The sequence below is a fragment of the Cebidichthys violaceus genome, unplaced genomic scaffold, assembly GCF_023349555.1.
Source record: "Cebidichthys violaceus isolate CVI_PGR_0920_01 unplaced genomic scaffold, fCebVio1.0.p SCAF_12, whole genome shotgun sequence".
In the NCBI taxonomy this organism is placed as follows: domain Eukaryota; kingdom Metazoa; phylum Chordata; class Actinopteri; order Perciformes; family Stichaeidae; genus Cebidichthys; species Cebidichthys violaceus.
Genome location: NW_027176285.1, coordinates 15327537 through 15348097, shown reverse-complemented (window position 1 = coordinate 15348097; position 20561 = coordinate 15327537). Strand labels below are relative to the sequence as shown.

At 42.8% G+C, this 20561-nt stretch overlaps 5 protein-coding genes across 6 annotated transcripts; 1 reads left to right on the top strand and 4 right to left on the bottom strand.

Moving 5' to 3' along the window:
• Positions 1–783: 783 nt before the first annotated feature.
• On the top strand, positions 784–4754 carry st6galnac6 (ST6 (alpha-N-acetyl-neuraminyl-2,3-beta-galactosyl-1,3)-N-acetylgalactosaminide alpha-2,6-sialyltransferase 6). Its single transcript, XM_068706664.1, has 6 exons — positions 784–873; positions 1342–1417; positions 2017–2211; positions 2910–3322; positions 3414–3521; positions 3625–4754. The coding sequence occupies exons 2-6, from the start codon at positions 1397–1399 to the stop codon at positions 3815–3817; spliced, it is 930 nt and encodes a 309-aa protein (XP_068562765.1). The 5' UTR covers positions 784–873; positions 1342–1396; the 3' UTR covers positions 3818–4754.
• A 260-nt stretch (positions 4755–5014) lies between these two features.
• On the bottom strand, positions 5015–8625 carry spout1 (SPOUT domain containing methyltransferase 1). Its single transcript, XM_068706663.1, has 12 exons — positions 8559–8625; positions 8436–8475; positions 7848–7964; positions 7570–7729; positions 7341–7430; positions 7184–7233; positions 6906–7036; positions 6648–6720; positions 6314–6412; positions 6086–6188; positions 5473–5620; positions 5015–5354 (listed from the first exon to the last, which is right to left on the bottom strand). The coding sequence occupies exons 1-12, from the start codon at positions 8604–8606 to the stop codon at positions 5268–5270; spliced, it is 1146 nt and encodes a 381-aa protein (XP_068562764.1). The 5' UTR covers positions 8607–8625; the 3' UTR covers positions 5015–5267.
• A 402-nt stretch (positions 8626–9027) lies between these two features.
• On the bottom strand, positions 9028–12246 carry LOC137869326 (kynurenine--oxoglutarate transaminase 1-like). The gene is made up of 12 exons (XM_068706661.1): positions 12117–12246; positions 11531–11678; positions 11257–11406; positions 10953–11039; positions 10735–10860; positions 10534–10654; positions 10377–10453; positions 10217–10306; positions 9753–9939; positions 9556–9635; positions 9332–9418; positions 9028–9224 (listed from the first exon to the last, which is right to left on the bottom strand). Exons 1-12 carry the CDS (start codon positions 12173–12175, stop codon positions 9165–9167), a joined length of 1272 nt encoding a protein of 423 aa, XP_068562762.1. The 5' UTR covers positions 12176–12246; the 3' UTR covers positions 9028–9164.
• Positions 12247–13711: 1465 nt separating this feature from the next.
• On the bottom strand, positions 13712–17499 carry kyat1 (kynurenine aminotransferase 1). 2 transcript variants are annotated; one of them, XM_068706659.1, is made up of 13 exons: positions 17425–17499; positions 17213–17271; positions 16455–16602; positions 16194–16343; positions 15887–15973; positions 15658–15783; positions 15457–15577; positions 15300–15376; positions 15125–15214; positions 14810–14996; positions 14624–14700; positions 14398–14484; positions 13712–14305 (listed from the first exon to the last, which is right to left on the bottom strand). In XM_068706659.1, exons 1-13 carry the CDS (start codon positions 17479–17481, stop codon positions 14246–14248), a joined length of 1326 nt encoding a protein of 441 aa, XP_068562760.1. In that variant the 5' UTR covers positions 17482–17499; the 3' UTR covers positions 13712–14245. The 2 variants fall into 2 exon arrangements, with proteins under 2 accessions (XP_068562760.1, XP_068562761.1); XM_068706660.1 differs by having other exon boundaries at positions 17213–17267; positions 17425–17461.
• A 789-nt stretch (positions 17500–18288) lies between these two features.
• Positions 18289–20510, bottom strand: surf6 (surfeit 6). Its single transcript, XM_068706657.1, has 4 exons — positions 20319–20510; positions 19745–19963; positions 19584–19654; positions 18289–19190 (listed from the first exon to the last, which is right to left on the bottom strand). The coding sequence occupies exons 1-4, from the start codon at positions 20407–20409 to the stop codon at positions 18492–18494; spliced, it is 1080 nt and encodes a 359-aa protein (XP_068562758.1). The 5' UTR covers positions 20410–20510; the 3' UTR covers positions 18289–18491.
• Between the last annotated feature and the right edge of the window lie 51 nt (positions 20511–20561).

Genomic DNA, 20561 nt, shown 5'->3' with positions numbered 1-20561 from the left:
ACACACTCTAATAGGGGCTGCGCTTCATTTTTATTTCCAAATTCATTTTTATTTCTTTGTTATTTTTTTTGTTCTAACCTTTTCATATACAAATAACCCAACATTTGAGCCCCCCGAATTTGCACCTTGAACACTACTGTTAACCCTTGAATCTCCTTTAATCCAGGCAGAAAGCCCATTAAAGCCCATTGATACATTATAATCCATCCAGTTAACAACTAAATAACCGCAGATTTCAATTTGGAGTTTCCACCTCAACTGAAAAGTCAAATTGAGCGGTGCGTGTCATGCTATTTTGTTAATTCTAAGGATTTCTTACCTCAATCCATGCAATAATAACCCCATTCATACTGAACCTCTTCATAGACTAATAAACCCAGATTCAGTGTGAACCTCTGAAATGAAGATATGTTACTCTTCAAAGAAATGTAATGAAATTTACCCAGAACCTCCCATAGAAAACAACCTCGTTTTATAATCCATTCATTCAACTTCAAGCAGGATCAACCTATTTTCTGACTAACAATAATATCATGGCTTTGTAAAGCAAAATCTCAACCTTAATAACAATTAAAATTGCAATTAACAGTTTGCCAAATACCTCAAATTAAAGTGGAATTAATTTAGGAGATGTAAATCATGTTTTATGCTTCTTCTCTTGGATATCTAGCTCATCATGTTATGATATCATTTTTTAAAGGGAACTTTGAAATGCATGTAGCAACATGCCCCCCCCCAACAAAACACGCGCTCTATCTACCGTGCTGCAGTGGGAGACGTGCTGATGACGTCACCCAGTGGCGCAGGAAGATGGGGTACGAGAGGGGGATGAGAACGAGAGCAGACACCGAGACCGCAGAAGGCCACGAAACGGTAAACACCGGATTAACGCTGGTGCCATTAATGACCCTGTGACATGTCGTGGTGGTTAATATCATAATCATATCGGTTGTTGTTGTTAAAAAAAATAAATACAAAAAAATCAGTAGATGTACGTCAACACCGGAGGGAGAATGGCTGCGTAGGATGTTATTTTTTTTAATTTTGGTGATAACAGTTGATTGCCTTGTATGCGCATACAGCGTTAGGTAAATAGAAGCTTGAATAAAGATAACGCTATCTGAGCTGTGACTCTGCAATGAGACCATTTCGTAATTTCCCCTGCAGCCTAGTGAGGAAATAGCTGTGCACGTTTTATTATTGAAGCATCGGTGTGACGCTGATGCGCAAAAATCATTTATTTTAATATGTTTTTTATATATATATATATATATCAACCGAGCTATAACACGTGCATTAAATGATTCCAATCGACAGTTTGTTTGTTCTCGTCCCGGACAGACATGAGGACAGACGGCCTCCGCCAGTGTGTCGGTACACAGCCTGACCAGACAGCATGGGGCTGAAGATCAGCAAGGTGAGAGGCGAGGAGACACTCCGGTGAAGTTGGAAAGATATTCACAGAGATTCGGACTTACTGGACCAGTAACGAGTTAGCGAGACGCTGTTAAAAAAAACGTGTGTTTGGTCACGCTACACTTTATAACAGTGACGTTATAGAATATACAAAATAAAAACAATTCATCGTAATTCGTCAAAAGCACATTTTTCTATAATAATATCCGTTGTATAACAAGGAGCAAGTTATTGAATATGTATTCAAATAAAAGTTCAGCACATTTAATCAAAAGTGATTATTGTAGTAGAACCAGGAGTAGGTCATTGATGTATGAAGTGATCTTTGTCACGCTACACTTAATGAAAGTGAAGTTATTGAATATCCTTCCCAATGAAAAGTCACCACAATTAGTCAAAAGCACATGTTTCTATAATAATAGCGGTCGTAGTATAACGAGGAGCATCGATGTATGTATTTTGGTCAGGCTGCACTTCATAACAAAGAAGCTATTGAATATATTTTGGTCTTTTTGCCGTTGCACTTTCGGTATAACAGGCCGTATAAAGCGGCACAGAACTGTAATTCTCGTGCTTCGTTTCACCGCTGCTGTGTTCCAGGGACAACAGAGCCACAGGCTGGTGATCTTCGCGGCCATCTTCGTCCTGATGACACTCCTCATCCTGTACGGCTCCAACAATGTCAACGACTCGGTGTACGCTCCGTTCCACGTGGCGACAAATTATGCCATCAAGGCCACAGATCTGAAGAAGTGGTCCGGGAAGGACGGATACGTGCCGTTTCACGGGAACAAGGTACTTAATGGCTCCAACGCACAAAAAAATGTGTTTTTTGTGACGTGGAAATCCACATATAGTTAGATCACGGAGTGAGACGATGTGTTTCTGTCGCTTTGAATACTAGTGTACATGTAATGTGATCGGCTATAACTGTGTGAACGTGTAGATGCAGTTTTTTCATGAGATTTCTCTCCAAATGAGCCAGACGACACCTTCCTGTTCTGTCTCTCAGTTTGTTTTTCTCCATCTGCCTGTTTCCACAGCATGTGTTTGTCTTCATCATATCCATCATTACACATCAGCTCAAACTAATACAGAATAAATGCTTCGTGAATAAAACTGGAAGCCGAAAGCAGTCGATTCAACGAATCCATTATTTACAAAGTGGGAACTTGTTGTTGTGAATTGTTGTTTGCAAGTTCTGTTTCAGTAAAGCGTTTAACTGTTAGCGTCTGTTTACAGCCGTGCTTGAGGCTCTGTGTTGCTTTGAGCTAAATGCTAAGCATGTTAATGTTTGCTGACTTTGTTTAGCGAGCAAACATTTGCTTATTAGAACGAAAAAAAACTGTTTACGGTGGAAGCTGAGGAGAATGTTTTAGCATTGAAAGTATTTAGTCATAAACCAAATCACATGGCGATCCAGCCACCAGTCATCTAAACACTGCTCACTAGTGATGGACTGTATTTACACCTTTGAATGTTTTTCACTTCAGAGCATGAACCTACGCTGTCAGAAATGTGCGCTGGTGACGAGCTCCAGCCACGTCCTGGGCAGTCGGGCGGGAGAAGAGATCGACCGCGCGGAGTGCGTGATTCGCATGAACGACGCGCCCACGTCGGGCTACGAGACCGACGTGGGGAACCAGACCTCCCTGAGGGTCGTGGCCCACTCCAGCGTGTTCAGGGTGATCCGGAAGCCCAACGAGTTCCTACAGAGGCCAGACAGCAACCCCGTGATCATCTTCTGGGGACCCCCGAGCAAGATCGGCAAGGAGGGCAAAGGAACACTGTACAGGTTGATCCAGAGAGTCAGCATGACCTACAGCAACTTGTCTTGTTTCAGCATCACGGCCAACAAGATGCGCAGATTCGACAGCCTGTTTCACAGGGAGACCGGACGAGATAGGTGAGTGTTTAGGGAGCGAGGGAATCACATTTTATTAGGTAAAAGTCACCTTCCCCCCCCCCCTCAATATATTTTGTTTTTCTCTGCTCAGACAAAAGTCTCACTCGTGGCTGAGCACGGGCTGGTTCACCATGGTCATAGCCATCGAGATGTGTGATAATATCAAAGTTTACGGGATGGTTCCACCAAATCACTGCGGGTGAGTACGACGATGGCACTCGTCAACCTTACGTATTCAAACGCCGTAAACCCGTCGGGCGATACGATCTCACAAATCACAGACGAGCCCCTTCTTCTTCTAGGAAATCCAAACCCGGATCCAAGAAGATGCCCTACCACTACTACAAGCCCAGGGGTCCCGATGAATGCGTGACGTACTTACAGAATGAGGGCAGCCGGAGGGGGAACCACCATCGCTTTATCACGGAGAAACAAGTGTTTGCGCGCTGGGCGAAGCAGTACAACATCACCTTCACTCATCCCAAATGGCTTTAGACTTTTTTTTTTTTGTGAAAACCCACAAGAGAGAGATCCATCAGCGCTGAGAGAGAGAGAGAGAGAGAGAGAGAGAGAGAGAGAGAGAGAGAGAGAGAGAGAGAGAAAGCACACAACGAATAACTGCTGTGTTCAGGAATAGACACAAGGATGAAACACGGTTTTTTTGGACAAAGCTATTATCGGACCCGGTTGGACTGAAGAGTGCAGGATCTCGGTTTGGAGAGGGATTACTATATTGTGTATTTTCCACATGTGGACGTGTGGTGGCCAGCAGAATTTTTACGTTTGTAGTATTTTTGTTAATATGTATTGAAAACGCCGTGGGAAGAGGGGAATAACGTTAGATTCAGCAGACCACTAACCCAGTGTACGATGGTGCCGTGTGTGAGCAATACAGCCTGGAACAATACCCGTTCCTGAACAGATGCCAAACCCATACTTTTATCTTAGCTTAAATAATACGAGCATTTTCGACATACATTTTGATTTATAAACAACTACAGAAAGTCTTAAATTTGGCAAAAAAAACAAAAAAAAACAGGATTTTAATGAGGAAAAAAAATCTGATTTCATATATAAACACGACTGCCAGTTTAGTAGACTTGGTGCTACAGATACTCTGTTGATTCAACAGAGACGAACAACTACGCCGCTGTTTGTGCATCAGCTATCTTGCCTGTAATAATTAAGAAACATTCATTTCTTACTGAACTAGATTTTTTTATTTTTTCAGGAAAATTAGACTATAAACATGAAATGATTGCGTCATGATCTAAAACTTTATTTTTCACCTCAGTGGCATTCCAGCGCATGCAGCTTCAGTTCAAATAGTCCACAGAATGCATCATGGTCGTGTTGTGTGTCAGTTTGTTGCCCTGAGGACCGCACGATTCAATTAAAAGTGAAATTGTCATAAAACTAAACTTGAGAACCGTGTTGCCTTTTGCGAGTTATTTATCTGTGAACGTGTCGTCAGAATATTCATCTTCGAGAGAGGCTGGTTTCACCGATTGTTGTGTTGAAGCCTAAAATATTAAAGAGTTTTATATGTAAAATGCAAAAACAGTCAGTATCTACATCTCAACGTGTGGCAGCTGAAACGGGAACAAAACTAAATTCAATTCAACAAAATGTTTTGTCGGCGTTGTGCCGACCTGTGAAACAACGCCGTGAAAAATGCAACACGAGTCGGTGCAAGCTTGTGGAAAGTATCTGTATTTAAATATGTACAAGTTTGTTAATTCATTTACAAACACAGACGTACAGAACGAAGACGACACAACAACACAAAGAGAAATGCGACAGGTGTCCAGTAACGGCGTGTGACTGACTGGGACGTTTGTATTAATGGCTACAAAAGGTCTAATTATGGAAAATGAACAGCTTGGTGGTGAAGACTAGGTGATAAAACGTCTGCCGGCATGTCTTTGTTTACTTTCTTCGACCGCTAATTCTTTAATGAACCGTTGGAAACATCTGAAAAGGCGGCGGTGATCTTCTGTCGAAGCCCGGCCATGGAAACCAAGATGGCCTCCTGTTGGAAAAATAAACAAACTAAATGAACCAAAACCAAAAGCGCTTGCAGAATGTAAGTTGAAGTCGTCACACAGCGCTCAGTGACGCATTGACCGTGTCGCGTGATGAGCGCTCACCTCTGTGCGAATGGTCCTGCTGCCCTGACCGGGGCATGTGTTGAGGTACAGGTCAAATAGAACACTGGGGTCAGTCACCTCCAGGTGTTGGTCAGTATCTACGCTGGCCTCCAGTCCCTGAAGGCCTCCGAAGACGACCAAAAGATGGCTGAAAAAGTGGAAAAAGACGAGTTTAAGTGATTTCAATAGAGTGATAAAACACCATTACTGGTATAAGAAGACTACGGCCTACAGTTTTCACTCAGAGTGGTGCTTTGAGTTAAATAGCAGGACGCCGCAATGATAATGCTGACGTTTTTAGCAGGTATTCTGTTTTAGAATGCAAACATTTGCTACAAAGTAAAGACAGAAAGGAGACGCCGCATTCCAACAAAAACTGCATTTTTCAGACCAACAAATCTGGAAGAGTTTCACTTTGAGACCTAACTAACTAATCGACTCAACTGTTGTCGACAAACGTCAGCCTCACGGTGGCGCCAGAGGAAAAGTAAGGGGGAGATCGCCAAAGTCAGCATTTACAAAATATAATGAGAATTCGTCTGAGATATTTCAGTCTGGGCCAAAGTAGACCAGCAGACAGACCCCATCCCAGTCTCACTGGCTGTGAACGTACTTGAACGGCGACAGCGCTGCTTGGTCCATGTTGCCGCCTCTCTCCGACGTGCCAATAGTCAGATCGTATCCTTCGTCATACGGACTCTCGGTGAAAACTGCACCTGCAGGAAAAATGCCGACAGCAGTGAGGATGAAGCAGTTGCAGCAGGGCCACGCTTTAGTGGGTTGGTGTAAACATTAACGTGGAGCATATGTTTTGAGTGTATCGCGAGGACAGGAAACCTACTGAGACACGACGCCAGACGGACACTGTAGCCCCAGTAAACGCCTCCTTCGGTTCTGGGCAGGTGAGGAGCCACCACCACACCTTTACACATTTTGCTCTCTGGGAGGATGACACACACACACACACACACACACACACACACACACACACACACACACACACACACACACACACACACACACACACACACACACACACACACACACACACACACACACACACACACACACACACACACACACACACACACACACACACCTGAGAATCTGGAGCACAATTAGGACTTTTCTTAAAAGAAAATAGACATAATTAAAAAATATAAAATGTGTCTCACCTTGATTTTGCGTCTTATTGAGCTTCACTGTGACTCGGAGTCCAGACTGCAGCTGTTTATCTATCCGGACATCCTTTGGGAGCAGATGGAGAGACTTCATTCTGGGAAATTGTAATTCTTCACCGGTTTCAGACATTTTACAATCAATTCACCTAGAGAATAACTGGTAGATCCATAATGAGCTGCAGCCCAACACCCTCGATCACAGCGTCCACATCAGAGGATGAAAGGGACACTTTGTAAAAAAAACGCGCTCACCTTTCTCATCCCACAGTTGACCAATGAGCCTTTTCCTTGTTTGATCGGCCTGTCGAGGACGATTCCTTCCCGGTAATCTGACTCATCATCGACCCTCATGTGGTGAGGACTGTCTAAAGGGTTGAGCAAACCTGGTAGAAAAAGAAAAAGACCAAATCTCTTCCTTTAGGGGCTTGTCGGAACGTAGTTGTCTCTGGGGGGGGGGGGGGGGGTCACAGTGTAAAGACTCTGAAGACCAACGCTGTATGAATGCATGAAAAGGAAGATTGGATTATTACCTGCGTACTGTAGGTCTTGATGCTTTGGGAAAAACCACTTGCGCAGATACCTGGTGGAGAAGAAATGCTGCACTGTCACAATCTCATAACAGGGGGCCGACACCAGCGATCTGATAATAATAATAATAATAATAATAATAATACATAACCCACTCACTGGGGACATTCCAGGTACTGAAGGATTCTGGCAAGCTGAATACAAGCATGTCCTTTCTTCCCAACACCTTTAAACTCTCCTTCAACGCTCCTGTGGGACACAGAACACGTATTTCCTATGAGCTTTCCAGTGGTTTAGGGTGTGTGTGTGTGTGTGTGTGTGTGTGTGTGTGTGTGTGTGTGTGTGTGTGTTTCCCCCCCCCCCCCCCCCCATTTAACAGTTAACTTACGTGACATCTTCCCCATATTCATCGAACACGATGATCTCATCGACACAGAACACCACGCAGGCTCGGGCGATCTGCCCGGCCAGGTACGTACGAAGTTCCGTGGACTGAGCGTTATCCAGGACGGAACCCGGCAGAGCCACGCTCACAGTGTAAGCCCGACCTGAGGGAAAGAGAAACACATCACACACACATCACACACACATCACACACACATCACACACACACACACCGCTGTTCACAGACACCATGACGGTCCATGACGTGATCACACAGGTTACCTTCTTTGCTTTGGCTCTGATCGTGTTTCTCTCTCTCTGCGGACTCGGCTTTCTTCTTCTGCTTTTCCAGCTGTTTGATCAGCTTGGCCTCTTTCCTTTGCTTCTGAGCCTCTTTTACTGTCATCGAGGAAGAATCAGAGTCATTGTTGTGTAAACACATTAGACACATGGAGACAGAAGTGGTTCACGACACCCTGAAAGAGAACCAGTGGTCTACAGATACAAATGGCAGCTGTACAGACTGTAGATCCCTTTAAGGAGAATTAAGACTTTGGGTTAATACGAATAAAGCTGACTTATTAACACTAATAAAGTCCAACTTTGACACTTGAGAGTCCAGGATAAACACCGGAAACTACCATAAGAAGTAGAAATGATGTTAAATTAAAACAAACTGTGGCTAAATATGTGCTAAAACATCACACGAAATGTTAATATGTAACTTAGCTGGAACGTTTTGTAAAACAAACAAAGCCCACACATTTACTCTCGAACAAAGACGCTTTATAACACCGTAGCTTGTTGAAACGTAATAACAGAGCGTGCTGTAGCTGACCTGAATGTAGCTAACGTTAGCTGTTTACTCACTTTCCGGTTTCCTTTTCTTAAAGTCCACCTTCTCCGCGGGCTGTTAAAATAAACAAACACATTACAGCAGGTTTAAAGAAACGTACGGTGTCATTCTGATGTAAAACAATAGTGTTACGCTACCTGAGAGGGCACAAGTTTGGGTCTTTTCGCTGCAACGTCGGTAGACATTTTTACGCGCACCAACACGTGAAGTTTATTTACTTCCGGGTTGCAATTTGCGTTTCAAAATAAAAGTCTGATGATATCCTGGTTGGCACTGGTTGTATTTATTGAACTGCTGGGATGTCCTAACGCACAACTGGGACGTCATAAAGACATTGTCCTTTAAATAGTTTCCTCCTTCTTTACTTCTATGATAATAATAATAATAATAATAATAATAATAATAATAATAATAATAGTAATAATAACAAGTGAACCTTGAGTAATGATTTTTAGTCAAATATTTTGATCGTTAGACATTTTCCCTCCATCTACATTTGGGCTGGCGTGGGTATCTTCTCAAACTAAAATGACATAGGAACACATTCTTTTATGCAACACTGTCAATCAGGCTAGAGGACAGAAAAACACAATAACACTGAAAATGTGGATTTATTGAAAGCTTTATTTAACCTTTTGGACACTTGGATACAAGACAAATGTCTCTGCAGGTCCTGAGAAATAGAGTATTGACAAAAATAAAAGTGATTGCACAGTTGGACAAGTGATGCGTGACTGTGAGCTTTACTGTTTAAGACTCAACTTCCTCAAGATGTCCTCAGCTGCATCCAGAGTGGAGTCCTCCTTCAAGACAAAACAAAAAGTGAGTTTGAGTGACTGAAGGACAGAGTGACGAAGAGAAACATGATGACAATAGGAGAAGACTTGAATCAAATTAAGATTGTGTTGACCTTAATGAAACAGAACCGGATATATTTGTCAAAGTCCTTTCTGTGCTCTGGGCTGTAGAATGGAGAGACAGGGATTGTTGCTAAACCCTGCAGAAAAAAAAGACAAATAACATATAAAGAAGATGAGAAATACATATACATATATCATCATACAAAACGTATAGTTATTGCTTTAGATTTTAAATCAAATTAAATACAGTTTTTATGACATTTTAATTGTTTACCTTCTCTTTAATCAGCCATTTAACAAATCTGAAGTCATAGGGTTCATCCTCAGTGCTCATGGAGTCATTGAAGTCCACCTCTGTCAAAGAAGAGAGTTAAAGTTATCGTCATTGATACGCAACCTTTTGAATTGACGTGAAAACATTTTGATCTCTTCTGCATCCACTGGACACAGGTCCATACGAATGACACGCACTGACGGACGAGATGTCTGCGATCATGAAGTAGCCTCCCTCCGGCACGACGGGCCGCAGACCCACGCTCTCCAGACACGAGGCCAGCTTCTCTCTCTTGTGGTGCAACATCGCAGGCAGCTGCTGGAAGTAGCTCTCCGGAGACCCAAACAGCTCGAATTCTCTCTCAAACCCACGAGCCACGGCCTCCTGTGGAGGAAAGTATTATATGCAGAAACAGATATGACAATTATGATGGATGCACATTTGTAAAAAAAAAAAAAAAAAACGAACAACTTCTGCCCATTCAATATACAACCAAGATACAATATTCTGTATCTGCTTCTTTCAACATATTTATGATACAAAACAGCAGGGAGATCATTTGGTTTCAAGAATCAAGACTGAAAGCTGAAGAATCTTAGAACTAATAAAGTCATATTTTATTGCAACAATATTTATATTGATCATGGAATTGTGTGTTTACCTGAGCAGCGGTTGCACAATCAAAAACGGACATCTGATGCACCGCTTTCAGTCGTTTGATGATTTGCTCAGAGCTAATAGCCCAGCCAACCTGAAAAACAAACAAAAACACACAGCGTCATAAGTTGTAGTGAACCAAATAATGTGACTCGTTGCATTACCTTCCAGCCGGTGGCACTGAAGGTCTTTCCTGCACTGCCGATGGTGACGGTCCGTTCCCACATGCCAGGAAGGCTGGCTGTCAACACATCAACATAGTGAACACCATGCAGCGTCACACTGCGTGTGCATTCTTGTTGAACTCGGGCTGCATCTCACCGATCTTCACGTGTTTGTTTCCATCGTAAGTCAGCCACTCGTACACCTCATCGCTGATGCACAGCACATCATGTTTGACACACAGATCAGCAATCATCTGGAGCTCTTCCGTCTTGTAAACCTGTAATGGACATAGACGTGTCAACTCATTTTATTCAGCTGGCTTTATGAGGAGACACTACTCTGGTAAATGTCTCTCACTTTGCCCAGTGGGTTGTTGGGAGTGTTGATGACGATGGCTTTTGTGCGTGGAGTGAATTTACTGGCCAGCTCCTCAGCAGAAAGAACCCAGTCTCCACTTGACAGGTCGGCGCTTCCCTCAACTTTCTGGAATTTCACAAGAAAAAAGAATCCTTAAAAGGTTGATGTAAACTTTTAAACAAACGACAAAGGCTGCCAAGAGATGCTTTACAGCTCACCGGCCTCAGAGGTACATAAACCGCCTTTCCTCCGGCGATCTTCACCATTGGCTGGTAGCAGTCAAAGAACGGCTCAACTATTATCACCTGGAAGATGAGATAATTATAATATAAATCATGCTAAATAGGAAGAGCTCAAATAAAGTGTTACCAAATGTTAACAGTCTTTTATCCCTCTTCTGCCAATAAAGATGAGGGTTACAACAATGACTCTTCTGTTATAGAGTATTAATATGAACGTGATTTGTTTAAGTTTGGTAAAAACAGTTGAGTAAATTACTTTGACTCGGGTTGATTTTCTTACCTCGTCTCCTTCATCAATCAGAGCTTGAAATGCACAGAAGAGAGACTGATAAGCTCCAACTGTGACCAGCACGTCTTCAAACGGATCAATCTCGTGACCCACTATCTTACTGAAGAACTTAGCCAGAATGTTAACCAGACGAGGATGGCCCTGAGGAGAGAAATGAAAACTCAAACTTTAAATACAATCCCGAGGAAAACAGCAGGTTCCTCTTAGTGCTTCTCTGACATTCACAGGAAGATAAAACTCGGACCAAGAGTGTCTCTCCACTTACAAAAGCTCGGGTGTACTGGTGCATTTGGTGTCCTCCACTCACAGCTTTACAAAAAGCTTCTTGGACAAATTTGGGAGGAGAGAAGTCAGGAAATCCCTGTCCAAGATTCACCGCTTTGTAGTCTGCTGCCAGCTGTGCGAGTTGTATCCTGTTGATAGAGAACTGCTTGTCAAGCACTAAAATGACATTATCACAAATATCTGTAAAGATTAACAGTATAAGAAAAGTAAAAACATAAAGAACCGTTTAACAAGAACCACGTCAGGAGTAACGTGTCCTGCCTTATGAGCCAAATGAAGCTCCAGCATAAGTTCAGTCAGGAAGACTATACTGTTGCGCGTCCGTAGTTTAGTTCTCATACATCTGCCATTATTATCCTTATCCAGTCCGCATGCTCTTATAAACATGAACATGGCCAACTATCAATAACACAATCAAATCTAATCTGCCATCTTATTTGTTTTGCACAGATATTAATGCTGAAACGGTTTGTTCTCCGCTGCAGGGAGCCGTTTGCCGACAGGCTGATTGAACTTCACTGGCGTCTACGAAACTCTCGCACAGCTCAGGCGTCATCATCACTCACCACACATTTGTGTCCACATGCTCTGTACTGTGTGCATGAAAGCGTCCCGACATGATCATCTGAAAAAGCAAAGCGTGGTTGAAGTTTTGCCGAAAGCCGCAAATGCTCCTCAGTGCTGCTGCTGCTGCTGCTGCTGCGCTCACCTGTTGATGGTTTGTAATTGAACTCTGTCGCCTCCTTCCCCCGATCTTCCAACCTTTTGTACCTTTATATGACAGCACTGTTGTTTCCCTTCAATAAGTCCTTATTAAGCAAAATGTAGAGTCCTGACGTCTGAAAAATAACACCCAATGTGCAAAAGACGGTAATAATGTAGCAATAGAAAGCATTTGTATGTGGTGGTGAATGTCCTTCAACATCTCTACCTTTAATCCAACAGAAGATGATCTTAATTTATGAGTAGATAGTTTATAACAGTGACGTTGCTGAATATTTTCTCAAATAAAACCAATTCACCATAATTAGTCAAAAGCACATTTTTCTATAATAATATCTGTTGTATAACAAGGAGCATTAATGTATGAAGTGATCTTTGTCACACTAAACTTCATAACAGTAAAGTTATTGAATATGTATTCAAATAAAAGTTCAGCACTTTTAATTAAATGGATGAAGCATTTAGATCCTTTACTAAGTAAAAGTACTAATATCACACTGTAAAAACACCACTCTTGCATTGAAAATATGATTTAAATACAAGTATTTGTCATCATGAAAAGTATCTGTTATATATTAGATAAAGAATTTTTCTCCATCTGCCTGTTTCCACAGCATGTGTTTGTCTTCATCATATCCATCATTACACATCAGCTCAAACTAATACAGAATAAATGCTTCGTGAATAAAACTGGAAGCCGAAAGCAGTCGATTCAACGAATCCATTATTTACAAAGTGGGAACTTGTTGTTGTGAATTGTTGTTTGCAAGTTCTGTTTCAGTAAAGCGTTTAACTGTTAGCGTCTGTTTACAGCCGTGCTTGAGGCTCTGTGTTGCTTTGAGCTAAATGCTAAGCATGTTAATGATCACTATCTTTGTTTAGCGAGCAAACATTTGCTTATTAGAACGAAAAAAACAGTTTACGGTGGAAGCTGAGGAGAATGTTTTAGCACTAGATTTCTTTTATTTTTTCAGGAAAATTAGACTATAAACATGAATGATTGACTATTTAAGACACCTGTTGATGGTTTGTAATTGAACTCTGTCGCCTCCTTCCCCCGATCTTCCAACCTTTTGTACCTTTATATGACAGCACTGTTGTTTCCCTTCAATAAGTCCTTATTAAGCAAAATGTAGAGTCCTGACGTCTGAAAAATAACACCCAATGTGCAAAAGACGGTAATAATGTAGCAATAGAAAGCATTTGTATGTGGTGGTGAATTTCCTTCAACATCTCTACCTTTAATCCAACAGAAGATGATCTTAATTTATGAGTAGTTGAATCATAAACAGCGTCAGTACACTGCTGACTATGAATGAGTTACATACTCTGAGCTCAGGCCGGCTGCCGACTCGCGTCGTCAATTATGTTCAAGAAAAGATTGTCTTTGAATCAAAGCAGACGCACAACTTTACAATAACTCACTCACAGTTTGGTCGATAGTGACGAAAATCCATTTATTGGGATTGAAACATTAAGACAACTTTAGCTGAAAATATATGACTCTTATTAAATTGTCCATCTAAATTGCCATTAGGTTGTTGTTTCACACTGTTCACATGAACAACCAAACACTGTAATACACACTCAACACGGCGTGAGCCTCTGAAGCCTCAACAGAGACGACAAACACCAAAACAGTGTGGACTCATTAAAGGGCTTTAAAAATGTTCTGCTTGAAACTATTGCACAGGAAGATTCACATCGATTCTTTTTTGTTGAAACCTGAGTTTTTACACAATGTGTATTAATATATGGACAACAGGAGTGTGACGGTTCAATATGACACAGTGGTGCCACGGTTCGGTGCGTTTTCAACACAGCAAAAAAGTACTTTAAGTCCTCAACGGTGCCACTAAGACACACAGAGACACCGACTATGGCTCGTTTCAACTGAGGAAGCAACCTCAGCCGGAGTATAAAGCCAGGGGAGCTCCGGGTGGACGGGTACCGCTTCTTGCGGCGGACGACTTCACTGCGTCTGACTCCACTTCCTTAAGATGTCCTCTGCCGCATTCAGGGTGGAGTCCTCCTGTTAAGACGAGGAGAGCGAGTGCGAGTCAAAAGAGCGAGGCAGGAGAAGGCTGAGAGCAAATGAATATCAGTTCATCACGTCGAATTTACCTTGATGAAACACATCCGAATGTACTTGTCAAACTCCTTGCCGTGCTCTGGACTGTAGAATGCAGAGACGGGGATTGTTGCTAAACCCTGAGGAAAATGAATAGAAGTCAATCAAACACCAAAATTAAATGTTGCACAAAAACACAAACTGCAACACTTGCGCTACTGCTTCAAAAGGAATTTATCACGTCCTTAATAAAGTATTGATTGAATTATTAATATTTACCTTCTCCTTAGTCAGCCACTTAGCAAATCTGAAGTCAGTGGGTTCATCCTCAGTGCTCTGGTCATTCAAGTCCACCTCTGTCGAAAAACGAACATTAATTAGACACTCATAAAAGAATGAACTGGAAAAAAAAAAGCTGTTTTATTTTGTAGCTAAGATGGATTCAGGCGTTCGCTCTTCACTCACTGACGGACGAGATGTCTGCGATCATGAAGTAGCCTCCCTCCGGCACGACGGGCCGCAGACCCACGCTCTCCAGACACGAGGCCAGCTTCTCTCTCTTGTGGTGCAACATCGCAGGCAGCTGCTGGAAGTAGCTCTCCGGAGACCCAAACAGCTCGAATTCTCTCTCAAACCCACGAGCCACGGCCTCCTGTGGAAGCCGGGAGAGGAGGAGAAGACCGGAAATGGGAAACGTTTCAGAGGTGTGGCTTATGTTAAAATGACAACTGGGAGATTTGTTGATTGAGCTCGACAAACGCTCAGGTTTTGTGTATTTACCTGCGCGGCTGTAGGACAGTGGTAAACACAGTTCTGATGGATTACTTTCATGTGTTGAATGATGTGCCCGGAGCCGATGACCCAGCCAACCTGGAAAGAAACAAAAATAAAAATCATCATAACAATGTTTAATAAAAGAAGAATACAAGACTGACATACTCAGTTTGTGCATTACCTTCCAGCCGGTGGCACTGAAGGTCTTTCCTGCACTGCCGATGGTGACGGTCCGTTCCCACATGCCAGGAAGGCTGGCTGTCAACACATCAACATAGTGAACACCATGCAGCGTCACACTGCGTGTGCATTCTTGTTGAACTCGGGCTGCATCTCACCGATCTTCACGTGTTTGTTTCCATCGTAAGTCAGCCACTCGTACACCTCATCGCTGATGCACAGCACATCATGTTTGACACACAGATCAGCAATCATCTGGAGCTCTTCCGTCTTGTAAACCTGTAATGGACATAGACGTGTCAACTCATTTTATTCAGCTGGCTTTATGAGGAGACACTACTCTGGTAAATGTCTCTCACTTTGCCCAGTGGGTTGTTGGGAGTGTTGATGACGATGGCTTTTGTGCGTGGAGTGAATTTACTGGCCAGCTCCTCAGCAGAAAGAACCCAGTCTCCACTTGACAGGACGGCGCTTCCCTCAACTTTCTGGAATTTCACAAGAAAAATAACTTTTTTTTTATAAGGACACATACACAAAAAGGTGAAATTGTTGAAAGACGCTCTGTAGTTATTTGTGTAAACCACTCACCGGCCTCAGAGGTACATAAACGGCCTTTCCTCCGGCCATCTTCACCATTGGCTGGTAGCAGTCAAAGAACGGCTCAACTATTATCACCTGGAAGACAAACGTATCACTGTTAGTTCTTTTTCAAAAGGCTGTTGGCCACAACGTTGAGTAACTGAAACCACGACATGCAGCACTGTGTTCACTGTGCTGAAGTTAAAGCTACTACAAGGAACTTTGGCGGTCCCTGTGGACAAAAGTGGTAGTGCTCCCGTGAGTCCCTTTAGAAAACAGTTGAGTAAATTACTTTGACTCGGGTTGATTTTCTTACCTCGTCTCCTTCATCAATCAGAGCTTGAAATGCACAGAAGAGAGACTGATAAGCTCCAACTGTGACCAGCACGTCTTCAAACGGATCAATCTCGTGACCCACTATCTTACTGAAGAACTTAGCCAGAATGTTAACCAGACGAGGATGGCCCTGAGGAGAGAAAGGACACTTAAATCATAAAAAGGTGACTCTCACCGTTTGTTCTTTTCAATCAATCACAGACAGATAGAAAAGTTTCCTCATGAGTGTCTCTCCACTTACAAAAGCTCGGGTGTACTGGTGCATTTGGTGTCCTCCACTCACAGCTTTACAAAAAGCTTCTTGGACAAATTTGGGAGGAGAGAAGTCAGGAAATCCCTGTCCAAGATTCACCGCTTTGTAGTCTGCTGCCAGCTGAGTGAATTCAATCCTGTTGGTGCAAAAGAAAAAACACACATATTACAATTATAAATGCTCTAGAATGAATTACTGGAGTAGAAATCAATGTTTTAAATCAAACTTTTTATGCAAAACGTTTAGACTGATTAAAATCATAGCTTCACCCAAATTATAAGAAAAACAACAAAATAATGATGTAGTTTCAAGACACATCTTTCTAGTCTCACAGATATTTTTTGGCTTCACTTGCTCAGGTTTTGAGATATTCATCTCTAATTTCTGCAACGATGGAGTGAGAAAATACATATTTTTTTATTAATGTTGTGATACATGATTCTGCTGCAAAGCATTACATGAAATCTGCCAAATAATGGACATTTTTTTAAGTGAAAAAAAGAGAAATGATACCAGTTTTAAGTATTTCTTGACAATATGACAAAACATGTACTACTTACTCGTTATTACTCGGACCTAATATTAGTTTTTTATTGTAAATTGTCTGTTCTATTGATGGATACATGCGTCAACATTTTAAAAGTACATTAAAAGGACTGTCCCACTATCGGACAGTTATAAGGTTTATACAATATAAGCAGATAACTGCGACATTAAACGTAAACGCGTCAAACGTCATGACTTACCACACGTTTCTACAGACACCGACAGTCCTGCATGCTTGAAGTTGTCGTGACATGACTGCCTGAAATAAAGAACGCCATGTAGCTTTATGTGACTCACTTTATGAATGTCTCTTTATGAGCTCTGAGGAAGTCTCACGCAAACATCGGACACAGTAGAAATGTTCCATAATGTGTCGGTTCTCTTTGTGGATATATGTTTTTCACTGACGTACCTTAGAAGCGAGCCGAAGTTCTCGTATTGTTTCGTTTTCAAGCAGCTCTTTTTTCATTTTAATTTCTACTTCCGGAATGGGCGGAGCGAGAGGTGAGCTCGCGGTTACCCGGATGTAACTCCGGTTCTATCAGGAGAATTTGTGCACAAATTGAAACCTGCATTTGCACAACATGAGACTCATACTCTAATACAAAAGTATGATTTTCTAGAAAACGTGGTGGTTCCTCATCGTGGTTCAGGTGATGCAGATGGTGGAGAGCATGGCCTGAATAAAACCCACAGGTGTGTGAAGACCCAAACCCATGTTTTATAACACAGGTTATATAGTTATTCTACATGTTTAGAATGCATGGATTCTGCAGGCAAACCGATGAAATCATGCAAGTTCACTAAAACCTCCTTAAGCTCTTCGACCTGCAGTCCATTCTGGGAGCCAACATCGAGACCCGCTGCTGGAGGCCTTGTGGCCGTATTGCTGAGGCCCACTGGAGGGAAGGGAGGCACGGGAGAACCAGAACCAGGACTCACACAGAGCGCACCGTCAGAGACCCCGCTGCAGTAAAACGAGAGGTTTTCTAAAAAAGGGGATCTGGCGCTCGGAAACGCCACCGCTGTCGTCCACAAAATAAAGAGTTTCTCATAGTAGCTCTAAATAAAAAGGGTCTGAATGCGTCCTTCAGACATAGCCAGGCTAGCTGTCTCCCCAGTCATAGCCTTCATGCTAAGCTAGTTAAGCTAACCAGCAGCTTGCTTCACATTTAGACTGATTCTACTCAAATATTCTCATCCAACTGAAAGCAAAGAAGCGTATTTCCCATAATGATATTTGGTAAAATAAACAGATTCTACAATAGAGTCGTCCTTCGTGTTCATCGTAAGGATCACATTTTATTGACCATTACACACATCATGTCAGGAATAAAAAGGTACAATAGGTGCAGCAACGCTTTCACATCATGTGACTGAATCACACTGCCATAAAAAAAGAGACCGATTCACTTCAAACATTAAAACACTGCCTATGTTGTTTTTTTAGTTGTTGTCGTGACAACACACAGTCCTCCTCTACAGCGCTGCTTTCTTCAAGTCCTCGGGCAGCACCCGGCCTCTCTTCCTCGCCCTGTCCTTCTTCTTCTCGGTCTTGGCCCGCTTCTGTCTCTGGATGTTCTTCCGCCTCTTGTCCTGGCGGTGCTGCATCTTCTCGACGACGTTCTCACTCCGCTCGCTCCACTGCTTCTTCCTCTTGGCTCCCCTCTTCTCCTTCTGCTTCAGCGAGGAGCGCAGCATGGCCTCGTCGTCTTTGATGTGGAGGCCCTCCGCCTTGTAGAGCACGTTGGTCCACTTCATCTTCTCCTCCATGACGCGGGCCTTGTCCTCGTCCTTCTCCCTCAGCTCCTCCAGCTTGGCCTTGCGAGCCTGGACGCGGCCGAGCAGCTGCTTGTAGTTCTTCCCCGTCAGCGGCGTCAGCTGGCCCTTCATGCTCTGCTTCTTCATCTTCTTCTTCAGCATTTTGTCCACATACCTCTCTTCCACCATCTCCACCTTGTTGAACACAATGGCCGTTTCGTTTCTCTTGCTCGCGGCCGGGGCGCTCTCTTCCTGCTTTATCTCCTGCTTGATCTCCGGCTGCTGCTCTTGGCCACTTTCTTCGGCCAATTTCTTCATCCGAAACTCTTTCCTCTTCCTCTTCTTGCGCTCCCGCTCCACCTTTCTTTTTGCCCGCTTAGCCTGGACCGCCTCTGATGCCGAATCCTTTGGGGCTCCCTGATAACAGATTAGTGCGACATGTTAGAATAACAGACACTTCACTTTGAGTTTAACTACAGCGAAGTGTGTGAGGACGCTTCTTTTCCCTTGTTTTACAGTTACACATCATGCATAAACTTTGTCATGGACTCTGCATGCGTGTTCAGGAGATCTCTGACTACACCCTTACTAAAAAAACAATAATTTTTACTGTACTAATTAAGAGATTTTTCAAAGTAAATGTCCTGTATTTCTACGGAAGAACACCCATTTGTATGACAAGTTGTACTAGAAGTAAACATTCAATAATTATGAACATTTTAAGTAAATACTGACTGGTCAGCAGAACTCAAACAATGATGCCTTGTCACTAATAGAGAGCGTAACTAAACATCTTTAAATACTGCATACCTGCCCTCTGGACTCTTCGATCTTCTCATGAAGTCTCTTGCGTAGAACATCGACTGTGGAGAACTTGGACTCTACAAAAGAAAGAATAAGAAGTGACCGAAGGAACCATTTTTTTTCATAACAACCAGGAGCAGCCTGAGTGATAGACGCGGTGACGGTACCTTCAGGTGTCTGTGTCGATGGTGCATTCATGCTCTGAGCTTTGGACCCGTTCAGCTTAGCTGTGGCCGGGCCTTTCTGTGCTGCAGGGGAGGGTGAAGCCTTGTGTTGGGATTTAGGAGGCGGCGTCTTCTCATCGGTGCTCTTTTCTTTGAAATGCTTCTTCTTACACTTCTTCTTCTTCTTTGGAGGACCGGTGTCGTTTTTACCCTTAAAATAAGCTGCACACAGATGAACGCGTGTATTAATAATGCATCACAAATAATACCAAAACCCAACAATATCTAATTTACACAAATAAAACCAGCTGGATGGAGAATGTGAGATATTTTTGCTTAATAAATTAAGTTTTTGTAGATCTGCTGCTCTCGATACTTCAGAAATAACTGCTGTTAAAACAGAACAGCGCCTCCTTTGGCCAACAGCGGAAATAACAACCACGTTTGATGACACCTTTTGACTTTTACTACTTTTCTACAACCATCGACACACAAACAACTACGTCACACGCGCTGGTTTGCAGTCACAGCACATTCTATGGGGTGTAAATGAGCTAAACCGGCGAGCTAACGTTACCGAACGGTCTCTTCTTCGGCTCCTGGTCTCGTTGAGAAAACGCTTTACTGGCGAACTTTTGAATGTAGGAATCCTTCGAGACGAGATCCATGTCCACTAACCGAACCGAGCCTCCGCCTTCTTCTTTTTAGAGCAGCCGAAACAAGCTCTGAAAGCACGAGCTTAACGGTAGACAAATATCAACACATTTCTATGAACACACGTGGGTAACGTCCCGGGGCGGAGCGTCATAACACCGGAAGT